The sequence below is a fragment of the Phodopus roborovskii genome, unplaced genomic scaffold, assembly GCF_943737965.1.
Source record: "Phodopus roborovskii unplaced genomic scaffold, PHOROB, whole genome shotgun sequence".
Taxonomy (NCBI): domain Eukaryota; kingdom Metazoa; phylum Chordata; class Mammalia; order Rodentia; family Cricetidae; genus Phodopus; species Phodopus roborovskii.
Genome location: NW_026125295.1, coordinates 12,103,636 through 12,115,690, shown reverse-complemented (window position 1 = coordinate 12,115,690; position 12,055 = coordinate 12,103,636). Strand labels below are relative to the sequence as shown.

The 12,055-nt window shown below is 39.9% G+C and overlaps 1 protein-coding gene across 4 annotated transcripts in view; it reads left to right on the top strand.

The window, feature by feature from the left end:
- The window catches only part of Setd2 (SET domain containing 2, histone lysine methyltransferase), a 91,090-nt gene that overhangs the window by 62,164 nt on the left and 16,871 nt on the right, over positions 1 to 12,055 (top strand). For all 4 annotated transcript variants that reach the window (XR_007835749.1, XM_051203316.1, XM_051203308.1 and 1 more), the window contains 4 exons: positions 434 to 614; positions 2,325 to 2,991; positions 7,510 to 7,644; positions 9,173 to 9,312. Coding sequence is in view for 3 of the 4 variants with exons in the window: in XM_051203316.1 (XP_051059273.1) it covers positions 434 to 614; positions 2,325 to 2,991; positions 7,510 to 7,644; positions 9,173 to 9,312 (1,123 nt within the window). In the remaining variant the exon portion in view is untranslated. The remainder of the gene's footprint in view (positions 1 to 433; positions 615 to 2,324; positions 2,992 to 7,509; positions 7,645 to 9,172; positions 9,313 to 12,055) is intronic.

Genomic DNA, 12,055 nt, shown 5'->3' with positions numbered 1-12,055 from the left:
TGTAGCCAATCCTTAAATATTTCATGGTTTTCTCCAATGTTTTCTAAGTATCTAGGCTAATATAGCCCTTGGGGAGCTGCAAAAGGTGATCTTGAATTATTCCAGGAGCAACCTTTATATATATTAAATACAGCCTTTGCCTTGCATGTGAAATCTTTCTGCTTAGTCTCAGATTTAAAATAAGGATCCCAGCACTCGGGAGGCAGAGGCAGGTGGATCTCTGTAAGTTTGAGGCCAGCCTGGCCTACAGAGCTAGTTCCAGGACAAGCTCCAAAGCAATATACACCCTGTCTTGGGGGGGGGGGAGGAATCAAAGTTAAGACTAAATGAGAAGAGTTTATACATTTGCTATTGGGTAGAAGTTTTACAATATTCTTGAAGTGTTATTTTCTTACTAAAATAACTTTTTTTAAAAAAAACTTATTCTCCCTAGTAACTGAACGAGGAAGGGATGCTGCTGCCTTCAGAGATCAAACCATTCCAAAGACTCCTAACAGGTCGAGAGAGAGAGACCCAGACAAGCCAGCTCAGAATAAAGAGAAAAGGAAGCGAAGGGGCTCTCTTTCACCACCCTCTTCTGCCTATGAACGGGGAACAAAAAGGCCAGATGACAGGTAAGTGTGAGTTTTTCTTATTTGGGCAAATCCAAAAGTTTCCAAGTCCTTTACCATCCACATTTGTGCTGTGGCACACTTCCATAGGCCACTTGCACACCACTGAGTAGAATAGACTAATAGACCTTTTGTTTTTAAGTAGGAGGACTTGTCGGGAAAAGGGTTCAGAAGGAGGAGGAGGATGGGAATGGGAGGGTGCCACAACTAAAATTCATTGTATGTGTGTATGAGACTTGGAGGCCACAGAGATAGCAGCACAGTGGGTAAAGATACTTGCTTAGCAACCTAAGATCTTTTCCTAAGATTCACATTAGGGAAGGAGACACCTAAGCCCCTCAAGTTATTCCCTGGCTTTCAAAACTGTATTATGGTATGCCCACTCACACATGCATAAAGTAAATGGAAGGAAGATTTTAAAGTAAGTTAAGACTGGACGCAATAGCATATAGCTATAATCCCAGCATTTGTGTGATGGAGGTAGGATTGTTGAAAGTTCAGAGCCAGCCTGGTCTACATAGCAAGTTCTGGGCTAGCCAGGGCTACATAGTGAGATCCTGTCTTAAAGAATAGGCAGACATGTACACACCAGTGCCTTTTGGAATTAGTGTCTTTTAGATAAGTAAATATAAGATTTTACTACTGAGTCTTAAAACAGGTTTTTTTTTTTCCATACTAATAGATGTGAAGATTAATGGTTTTCCAGTTTATATTTGACCACAAATAGTTACATTTTATTTATCTGTTTTAGAAAGGATCCCACTATGTTGCCTAACTTAGAACAAGCAGTCCTCCTGTGTGCCAAGATGACAGGTGTCAGCTACTCCTCCTGGCTTTTTGTGTGGTTATTGAAGATCATGCTTAGATACTCCTACTGCTTGGCAGGCACTTTTCTGACTGATTCTGGATTAGATTGATATTGAACTATTTTTTTTTTTTTTCTTGTGCCACTCTTTTCTTCTTCTGTACAAAGAAATGGGTTTCATTATGTTAAGGTTTTAAAATCTCTTATCTATATTTGTGGTTTCAGAATCTGCCTCAACTCTAAAGAAAAATAGGAGGCTGGTATAACTAACCTAAGAGTAGAGATGGAATTATTCAAGTGCTAGATTTCCTGGGCAGGGGGTGGGGAAGGAGATAGAGGGGGTCCTGTTCTGGCTGCCTAAACTGTTTGTTTGTTTTGTGGTACCCTCAAGATTAAGCATAAGGCCTTGTACGTGGTAGACATATATTCTTCCATTGAGCTATATTCCCTAGCCCAATGTATTTTAAAGATTAATTTTTAAAATTGTGTGTGTGTGTGTGTGTGTGTGTGCATGTGTGCACGCACGCACACACACCATTGAATGTCATTGGTTCCTCTTAACCAATTGGTGTTACAGGCAGTTGTGAGCCACCCAACATTGAGGCTGATACCTGAGCTCAGGTCCTCTGCAAGAGTGGTATGGACTCTTAACTGCTGAGCCATTTTTCCATCTTGTGTATTTTGTTTGGTTTGTGTAGTGCTGGATGCTGAATTTAGGCAAGCCCTTGTTAACAACTTTTATTAACTAATTTTGAGTATGACATTTAGCCAATGCCAAATTAGGCTTGATGTGGTTAGTGGTTGTTTCATGATTTGAGAAGAAATACCAGTGAGTGGCTTACTGTTTCATAAATCTTTTGATTATGTCCATGATTTGGTAACCTTTTGAGGTATTGTTTTCTTTGTAGATATGATACACCAACTTCTAAAAAGAAAGTACGAATCAAAGACCGAAATAAACTTTCAACAGAGGAGCGCAGGAAGCTGTTTGAACAGGAGGTAGCACAGAGGGAGGCTCAGAAGCAACAGCAGCAGATGCAGAACTTGGGGATGACATCACCACTGCCCTTTGACTCTCTGGGCTATAATGCCTCTCATCACCCCTTTGCTGGCTACCCACCAGGTTATCCCATGCAAGCTTATGTGGACCCCAGCAACCCTAATGCTGGGAAGGTGCTTCTGCCCACACCCAGCATGGACCCCGTGTGCTCTCCTGCTCCTTACGATCATGCTCAGCCGTTAGGACATTCTACAGAATCCCTTGCTGCCCCCCCATCAGTGCCAGTGGTACCACATGTGGCAGCCTCTGTGGAAGTCTCCAGTTCACAATATGTAGCTCAGAATGAAAGTGTGGTACACCAAGACTCCAGTGTTCCTGTTATGCCAGTACAAACTCCAGGCCCAGTTCAAGGACAGAATTACAGTGTCTGGGATTCAAATCAACAGTCTGTCAGTGTACAGCAGCAGTACTCTCCTGCACAGTCTCAAGCAACCATGTATTATCAAGGACAGACATGTTCAACTGTCTATGGTGTGACATCTCCTTATTCACAGACAACTCCACCAATTGTGCAGGTAACTAATATTGGAACCTATCTTTTATATTTTAAAGTCTGAATACCATACTAATTAAATCTGGTGTAAGAGAAAGCCTGCGAGCTAGGCTTGGTGGCGCACACCTTTAATCCCAGCACTCAGGAGGCAAGAGCAGGGCAATCTCTGTGAGTTTGAGGCCAGCCTGGTCTATAAGGTGAGTTCCAGGACAGCCAAGACTATGCAGAGAATCCCTGTCTTGATGAACTAAAAAGAGAGAGAGAGCTTGTCAGTGACCCGATTTCACTTGAGATGCTCATCTGATAAGAAGGAAGAACTGCTGCCCTTGATTATGTTGTTTCTTGGCGCTAGGGATGAAACCTTGGCCCTTACGCATAAGCTCGTCAAGTATTCGCCCACTGAATTATATATACCCCTGACCTTGGCTCTTTAGTGATTATCTACTATGTAAAATTTTAGGAGAGTGGGGAACTAATAACTTTATTTTTAGGTTTATCAAGACTCGGTCTCTTTATGTAGTCCTGGCTGTCCTGGAACTCACTGTGTAGACCAGACTGGCCTTGAACTCACAGAGATCTGCCTGCCCCTGTCTCCCAAGTTCTGGCATCAAAGGTGTGTGCCACCACTTCTCAGCTGGAGACTACTTTTGTTTGTTTGTGTTTTTTTGTTTTGTTTTGAGATGGGGGTTTCTCTGTGTAGCTTTGTAGATCAGGCTGGCCTCAAACTCACAGAGATCCATCTGCCTCTGCCTCTCGAGTGCCAGGATTAAAGACATGTGCTGCCACCACCCAGCTTGAAGACTATATTTTAAGGCTAGTTGTGTCACAGTTTCCATGAGTGAGGAATTCAGTATCAACTCAGCTTGGATGATGAAATTAGAGTCAAACTATTCTAGGATTGTAGTCATCTGAAGGTTAGATTAGGAATGGAGGGTTCACTTTGCAGCTCATTCACACCACAGTTCCTATCACTTTACTATACTCATTTATCATACAGAGAACACTAAGAGTGTGCATGCCAGGAGGTGGTAACCACTAGAGAGTTGTCATCATGTAGGCTTGACCACTATCGTCTATAACTTAATGTGTTTAGATCACTATTCCTTTTTATATTTTTGTGTTCTTTTGTATTTTGCAATGCTAGTCACTGAATCTATCTCTCTACACAATTCAACTATAATTTATATGCTTTGAGTTTCTCTAAGAATGTGTATCAGGTAATCAATAAAAATACTCCTTTATTTCTGGGCTGAGGGAATATCTTAGTGGTACAGTGTTTGCCTAACATGCATATAGCTCTGGTTTTGATACCTTTCTCTGTAGAAAAAGAAAAAGGTTCTATCCCATTCTATTGTATACTTAATCTAGTATTAACAGTCTAAGCAACAGCAGTGAAAGAATTGAACTCCTCAGGGTAGGAGAGATGATGGCTCATTGATTTAAGAGTGCTTGCTGTCTCTGGGCGGTAGTGGCGCATGCTTTTTATCCCAGCAGAGGCAGGTGGATCTGTGAGGCCAGCCTGGTCTAGGACAGGCTTCAAAGCTACAGAGAAACCCTGTCTCAAAAACCAAAAACAACAACAAAAAAGAGTGCTTGCTGTCCTTCGAGAGGACTTGAGTTTGGTTCCTGGCACCCATGTCAGGCAGTTCACAACTGCCTGTAACTTAAGCTCCAGGAACTCTAACACTTTTCTCTGTTCTCCACGGGCACCCATACACGTGTGCACATGAGCAGTTATATATAAATAAATAATATTAAAAATAAAGATTCAGTAGAAGCTGGGCACAGTGGCTCATGCCTGTATTATAATATTAGTATTAGAGGGCTGAGTCAGGAGACTCTTATGTTTAAAACTAGCCCAGGCTACCTAGACCTTGTCTTAAGCAACTCTGTAAGATTCCACAGTATAAATCTAATTGGTTTTATGGTAGTTCTTATAAACTGTGTCCGTCCGTCCCCCCCCCCCCCCCCAATCCCAATGAGCAAGATTTCTTTTTTTTGTGTAGGAGTTGGATCCGGGCAGTGGTGGTGCACATCTTTAATGTGCTCTTGAGTGGCAGAGGCAGGCAGATCTCTCTATGAGGCCAAGCCTGGTCTACAATGTGAGGTCCAGGACAGCCAGAGCTATACATAGAGAAACCCTGTCTCAGAAGAAAGGGTTTTTTGGTTTTTGTTGGTTTGTTTTCTCTAAACTGGCATTTGAGCTTGGTGTGGTTGGTGGAGTTTATAAATCCTAGAGTGGTGGGAAGCTGCAACAGAGTAATGAGTTCAAGGTCAGCCTGGACCACACTGTGAGATCCTGTTTCAAAGAGTTGGGGGTAGGATAACTGTTTCGATCTAGCTTTTAAAATGTTTTGTTGCATCAATATTAAATGCTTGTAACCCAGATTATATGGGTTGATTATGAAATCTATCCTGTAGGAAATAAGCTGACAGACTGTGAAGATTTCTTTACCTAGTCTGATAATGTAGAAATCCTCTAACGTGGCCTAATAAAGTAATACTATCATCTGACATAATCTAAATGGATCAGTTTAGTTGCTCTGAGAAAGAAAATAATGAAAGTTAAGGGCAAAAGTAGACTAATTATTATAAGGTTGTTAAGTAATCTAGCCAAGAATAGAATTAGTTGCGTATGATATCCAGGTAAAAGAATATATAAAGACAAAGTTAACAGGATTTGCTAATACTAATTTAGATTGGGAAGGAAAGCCAATCTTTTTTGTTGTTTTGTTTTTTAACAATTCTCAGCAGTATGTGGTGTTAGGCTTTATGGGCTACAAAATTCCATTTAATCAATTTACTGCCTCTGGCTACTCCAAAACATTAACCCTAAGTGAGGGTTACAAGCTTATAGGATGTACCGTACTCCGCCTGCCTTACCTCTACTTTTAAACATTGATAAACTTTTGCTGTTAATTGACTTCTGATTATTATCTGGGTATATATTAGCTTAAAAAACTCTTTTTGATAGCATATTTCCTGTTTTGCTCTGATTTGGGATCTGAGCCCGGCCTCTTGTGATATCAGGATGTATTTTCTGATAAGGGACAGTCTCGTTGAATATTCAGTCTATTAACCTATGATTTTAAATATCAGAGGTTATGTCCCAATAACATGGCCTATTCAAGGAAGGTTTGGATTCACATTTATAAAGAAGCAGAGAGTGACCCAAGCACCATGGCCAGTGAAAAACTGAACATCATTTCAAGGGGAAATTTTTAACTAGGAACACTTTTCCTTTGTTAGACTATCTAAATTTTCTTCTTGGGTCCAAAGTAGAGGATTTAAACTGTAAATTTGGATGCTTGTGACAACTTTGATAACTTTGAAATTCTTAGAAGTTGGATGAAATCTGATGGCATGCACACTAACATATACTGATACACACTAAATAGCTGAGTGCTGGGACTAAGTATGTGTCACCACACCTGGCATATTTTAGTTTTAAAGGTCGGGCTGGTTTACCCTTGCCACGTGTTTGACAACCTGAGCTCCATGCTTGGAACCTCCCCTGGTAGAAGAGAAAGCTAACTTTTTCATAGTACTTGAGTTTTTACCAGTTTCCTTTAGACTTCTTTTATTTTGTACTTGCACTGATGCTTTTTTCATGCTTGAAAATATCTCCGCCCGTGGGCTCAAACTCTATGAGTGAAGTATCTAAATGTAATCAACTTGTAAGCAGTCATCACCTAACGTTTTTAAAGTTTTAGGACACAATCTCTTTAAATTTTCTGTGGTTGAGGAGTAACTGAATAGATTTAAGTCTTAGACATATTCCTTATTTCTTAGAGATTGTAGATGTGACAGGATTGAGAGGTGGAAGTGTTTTCTGGATTCATTCCTGGTATAAATCACTGTGTATTAAAAATGTCAGATTCATTATATATATTCTGCTATCTTCATAGGAGTTTATTATAGATTACAAAAGCTTACAAACAAGAACTGAATTTTAGTATTTGCTCGATTTATACTGTGAGTCACTGCTGTTGACCTTACTGGGTCAAAACAAACTGTTAATTGTTACTAGTTGGCAACAAAGGACCTTAGTAAAACTTTATATGATGGTATGTACTTATAATTTTGACTTATGCAACTGAGACAGAAAGATTATGAGTTCAAAGGCAGCTTGAGCTGTAAATAAAAAGAAGTTGGGGTACTTCCCAAAAAGATCAGAATGGAAAGAGCTGTGCATGCGCGTGCGCGCGCGCGCGCACACACACATACACACACACACACACACACACACACACACACACTTACCTTTAACCCCAGAACTTGGGAGGCAGAGGCAGGGGGGGGTCTCTGAGTTCAAGGACAGTCAAAGCTGTATAGTAAAAGACTCTGTTTCAAATGAACAAACAAAAACCTTTTGTGTTTTAAGCAGAATTTTTTATATGCCTTTGAATCCAAATATACATATAAAAAGTATCTTCTTTTAAGTGTGGTGTGTTTTCTGTCATATTGGAAGTCAGTTCCTGCCTGGCATTGAATAATCCAGGGAAATATAAGTTATGACTTTGTTCATTTTGTCTTTTAGAGTTATGCCCAGCCAAGTCTTCAGTATATGCAGGGACAGCAGATTTTCACAGCTCACGCTCAAGGAGTGGTGGTGCAGCCAACTACAGCCGTGACTACAATAGTGGCACCAGGGCAGCCTCAGTCCTTACAGCCAGTAAGTAATGTTTCGCTTGTTAACCCTCTCATTGGGTGTATACCTTGTTTTTAAAATTTTTTTTTCAGTATTCTTTATAATTTATGTAGTCACCAATTTTTACTTCGATATCATGAAGTCATGTGCTCTGTGAAATTATAGCCATGTGTATTAGCCTTGTTGGTATTGTTACTAACCTTGAATAATCTTATATTTTTATATATTAGAAGTTTTTGAAGTAATAATTTTCTAGGTGGGGAACGATGGCATATACCTGTAATTCCAGTACTCTGGAGGCAGGATCATGAGTTCAAGACTACCAGGGCTACACAGTGAATTGAAGGACAGATTGGGTGTCATAGTGAAGACCCTTCTTAAAGTATTTTGGCGCCAGTGAGATAGCTAAATTAGTAATGTCTTTGCTGGGCATCCTGACAGCCCAAGTTTGATTTCCCAGAACTTCTATAAAGGTGGAGAACTGATTCACAAAGTTGTCTACCCTCAGCTCCCCACCACATGGTAGCATGCATGTACCTGTACTCAACACAGTAATTACATTTCAAGCATTTTTTTCCTGGAATACCTGTTAGTATCTGCTGAATACTAGAATATGATATACAATGGACGAGGCTAGGGATATAGAATTATGTAACATACTTTACTTTGTATGTTGTATGACATGTATAATATTGAGAAATTCTTTTAGTATCCTGAAGTGTATAGAGAAGGATATGGTAAAATCTTGATGAAATATTATTATTATTGTTAGTTTTCAATAAAATGGGATTGTGATTGGAATGGGAAAGACTAAATAGAAGTAATGTGATCATATTGTATTAGAACACTTGGCAGTTCCAAAGAGACTCTTGTAGCAATCTGACAGTTGATGGTGGCTTTAAAGAGACAGGAAAAGTAGTGGAGCTAGCATTAAAATGCTTTATGTAAACCAATTTGAAAATAAACTGCCAGCACTTAGAAGGCAGAGATAGGTAGATCTCTGTGAGTTCCAGGAAAGCCTGTTTTGGAACCCCCCCCCCAAAAAAAACAAACAAACAGAAAAACCCCAACAAATTTGTGAGCCTATAAGGAGGTATTTGAACCAGGAACTGGAAGTTGTTAGTTACCATGTGGAGGCTGGGCATCAGGTCCAGCTTTTCTGCGAGAAAGTGCCCTTTCCCACTGAGCCATCTTGTCAACCCCAGTATCTATCCTGGAGTTTTATGTGCCATTATTATTGACTTTTGTTGGTGTCCATGCTGATTGGTTTGTGTTAAAGCTGGTAAATATTGCTCTAGATGATAAGCTGTTTAATGTTTTTAAAGTGTGATACTTAGAATTTTGAGGTTGGGGAGGTGCCTAAGGGTTTTCGTTAAGTATTGTCTTGTTAGCTGTTTCTTATAGTGTACTTTTTCTTTATTCTTTTTAAGGGAAACTAAATGTGGATAAAAATGTGTGTGTGTATCTATACATATACATATACATATACATACATATATATGTATATATATTATGTGTTTGTTTATTTATTTATCTATCTATCTATCTATAGCCTGAAATGGTTGTAACAAACAATCTACTGGATCTGCCACCCCCTTCTCCTCCAAAACCAAAAACCATTGTTTTGCCTCCCAACTGGAAGACAGCCCGAGATCCTGAAGGGAAGATCTATTACTACCATGTAATCACAAGGTAAGAGGTTTCATGGGCTTCCCAGATCTGGTTTTACCTGGTCAGTTATGTTGCCAGCATGAAGTTTGATAGTTACTGGCTTCCCGCTGACCTAAAGAATTACTGAATTTCTAGATTCTCATCTAGGCAAGGTCACATGTGCTTGAGAGTAGATGTACACATGGGCACTCAAGGTCAGTCTAAGGTGGTATTCCTCAGGAATCATCCATCTGTGTTTTGTTTTGCTTCTGAGTCATCTTCTTTCCCTGGCATCTGGGGCTTGCTGTTTACTCTAAGGCTGGATGTCCATCGAGCTCCAGAGAACCAACAGTTTTTTCTCTTAGTGCTGAAGTTAAAGCATGCCACCATGTCCAGCTTTTTATGTGAGTTTTTAGAATTGAACTCAACTGAGCTATCTCCCCCCACGTGTGTCCCTAACCCCTTTTGACGCAGTGATTCATGTAGCCCAGGATAGCCTTGAATGCCTGATCATCCTGTCTCTCAAGTGCTAGAATTACAAGTGTGTACTGCCATGCCCAGCCTCAGAATCACATCTGAAAATGCCTCTGCATCCCAAGTGCTGGGATTAAAGATGTGTGTCACTTTTAATTTACAGAATTCTTGAGAAAACTAAAGAATTTTGGTGGAGTATTTTGTTTTGTTATTTTCAAGATAGGGTCCCATGAAAGCCAGACTTGTCTGGAACTAAGGGTGACTGCCTCTACCTTCCAAATGCTAGAATTATAGGGTGTGTACCACCAAGCCCCATGAGGTTATGGAGATTAAATACAGAGCTTTGTGCGTGTTGGGCAAGCATTCAACCAGTTGAGCTGTGTCACAAGCCCTCATTTTGTTTTCTTTCTGTTTTATGAGGCAGGGCCTGGCCTTGAACTCTCAGCAGTCCTCCCTCTCAGCTTTCAGAGGGCTAGGATTATGAGTGTGAGTCTACAACCAGCTTGGGAATTTTTAAAAAGGAAGTGAGTGACAAGGCTTGTGAAATGCCTTAGCTGGATGAAAATGTTTGCCACCAAGCCTGATGACCTGAGTTCGGTCCTTAGGACCCTGAGTTGGAAGGAGAGACCTGACTCCTCTAAAAGTTGTCTCTGACCTTCTTTCACATATTCATATCACCCACGCACCTATACAAAAAAATAGTTGTAACATTTTTTTTTTTTTAAGGTAGAGACATGGTAGAAGTCAGAAGTCTCAAGCAAACCTTTCTGTAAAAGACTAGAATATAATGCCTCAAGCTTTGCTGATTGAGCAGTCATTGTCAAAATCATTCAGTTTTGCTGATATTATATAAACAATTATGGGCAGTTTGTAAATGGTTATGTCTATGTCCAAGTTAGACTTCATAGAAACAAGCTAGATTTGATCATGGGCAATAACTATATTTAAAAAACAAATTTGCTGGGGCCATAGGGGTATACACCTTTAATCCTAGCGCTTGGGAAGCAGAGGCAGGGTCTCTGAATTTGAGGCTAGCCAGGGATACACAAAGAAACCCTCATCTTCATGAATATTATAAATATTTTTGTATTCTAATGAAGAAGCTTAGTTTCCATAGGCACAAATTCTGTCTCTCCTTAGTCCTTCATGGATGCTGGAGAGATGGCTTAGGATAAAGAGTACTTGCTGTTCTTCCAGAGGAGCTGAGTTTGGTTTCCAACATCCATATCAGGTCCATGTAATACCTCTGGTTTCTACAGGCACCTACACTCACATGTACATACATACCTACATGTAGACACATGTACTTACACATAATTTAAAATAATAAAAAACGCCAGGAGGCGGTGGAAGATTCTGTCTACAAAAAACAAAGAAAAACTAGGAGGTGGTGGCGCATACCTTTAATCCCAGCACTTGGGAGACAGAGGATCTCAGTAAGTTTGCCTGGTCTACAAAGTGAGTTCCAGGACAGCCAGAACTGTTACACAGAGAAATCCTGTCTTGAAGACCACCCCTCCCCCAAACACACACACACACACACACACACACACACACACACACACACACACCAAGGAAAAAAACTTTATAAATATGAGAACTCCTTAGGTTGCTAAGTGAACATATAGTGACTTTACAAATGAATATCTGTAAACTTAATTAGCAGGTTTTTTTTCCACACCAAAATAAGCTTTTCTCTTTTCTTTTCCTATCTTTCTCCTTCTTCCTCTTTTATTTTAAAAAAAGAAAGAAAAAAAAAAAAAAACAATCTCACTATTAGTCTATGTTCTCAAACTCATGATCTTCCAACTTCTGCCTCCCACATGCTTGGGATTTTGAGTGTTCTGCACCATGCAAAAGTACATGGCAAGTCTTCAAAGATACATGATAATTCTTCCAGATATTTGAAAAAAACAAAAAGCAGATTTTTAGTTTGCACATTAAATATGCCAATGATTATGCTTCATTATGACAGTAGAAATGTTGTTGTTCAGGTACCATAGACACGTGTAGGCTTAGTCTCACATTCATCTAATGTGGATCATATCAAGTGCCATGAATATTGCCAACTAAAGATTAGTATGGTAGGAGAACAGAAAAGTACAATGGCAATATTGACCTGCCAGAAAAGATGTCAGCTCTTTTGTGGCGTATTTTTTGATTTACTTGTTGTGTGCCTCTAATTGGGGGAGGAGGCAAGAGAGAGAACACAAGCAAGCTCTTGCATACATATAGAGATCAGAAGAAAAATTCATGGAAGTTTGTTCCTGCAATCCACTGTGTGTGTGTGTGTGTGTGTGTGTGTGTGTGT